At 30.0% G+C, this 1,032-nt stretch overlaps 1 protein-coding gene across 1 annotated transcript in view; it reads right to left on the bottom strand.

The window, feature by feature from the left end:
• The window catches only part of NAEGRDRAFT_74101 (uncharacterized protein), a gene marked incomplete at both ends in the record, with an annotated part of 1,287 nt that extends 344 nt beyond the window's left edge, over nt 1-943 (bottom strand). Inside the window, one exon of the mRNA XM_002670747.1 lies at nt 170-943. Coding sequence (XP_002670793.1) covers nt 170-943 — 774 coding nt within the window. The remainder of the gene's footprint in view (nt 1-169) is intronic.
• Nucleotides 944-1,032: the final 89 nt, after the last annotated feature.

Raw genomic sequence — 1,032 nt, 5'->3', positions numbered from 1 at the left:
ACGTTTTATCATTAACTGAATAAAAGGAAGATAATGTACTGTAGTTGTGTACTGTTGTATTTGAACGATTATTCCAGAATATATCAATTTTCTTATCTTCTATCACAATTGATAAGTGGATGGTGATATTACTTGTCTTTTTAAATTGAATTCTAAATAAATGACATACACCTTTGTGTGTAGAATAAGTGTTTGAGGTTTCCTTAGTCAAAATACTAGGTTCTGTTATCTTTCTGTGTTCAATTGGAAACAGTTTGGGTTTTGAATCAATAGCATTTCTAATATTTTTAGCCAAGTGAGAGTAACAGAAGTGATGAAAAGTTTTCTCACTTTTTAAATTTGTAAAATATGTCCAATTAGCAGATCCTGCATCAGAAACAGTGCAACAAATGTTGTCAGTATAGACTTCCTTGAATTTTTCAACTACTTTTTCAATCAATTCACTAGTTTCAGATTTACAAAATTGAAAATTTCCAGGTATTCTAATTTTCCCCTCAACATCCAAAAATAATGTTTGAATTACCTTTTCAGCTAGAAAGTTATTATTAATTATTTCCTCTGTGATAGTGTTTGATTGAGAAATTGGAATTAATCCTTGTATTGCACCAACTAAAAATCCAGTACGTGTATTAATACTCAAACACGGAAATAAATCCATTGCATCAACTTGTAAAACACCAAGGGTTGTATTAGAAATACCCATAGATGATTGGAATAATTCAAATTCCTTTTCGTCAATTGAAGTATCACCATATCCGAAATTTGGTATATGGAAATGATTGTCAAGAGTTGTGGAACAGGGCAGAATTAAATTACAAGCACTGGAATTGGTTTGGAACTTCTCTTTACCAATTGATCCTCTTCCAATTGCATCATACAAATTATATCCCATAGAAGATAATAAATCTTGAGCAAAACACAACATATCAGAAGACCAACGCATTCCTCTAGAATCCGAACAATTTAAAAATTTGAAACTATCCTTTAAATAATTAAAAAAGAAAGTTCTTGGTAGTAGTTTTTGATTTTGTA

The sequence above is a fragment of the Naegleria gruberi genome (genome assembly GCF_000004985.1).
Source record: "Naegleria gruberi genomic scaffold NAEGRscaffold_67, whole genome shotgun sequence".
NCBI classification, from domain to species: domain Eukaryota; phylum Heterolobosea; class Eutetramitea; order Acrasida; family Naegleriidae; genus Naegleria; species Naegleria gruberi.
Note: the sequence above shows the minus strand (reverse complement) of the source record. Positions and strands in the feature narration are given on the sequence as shown.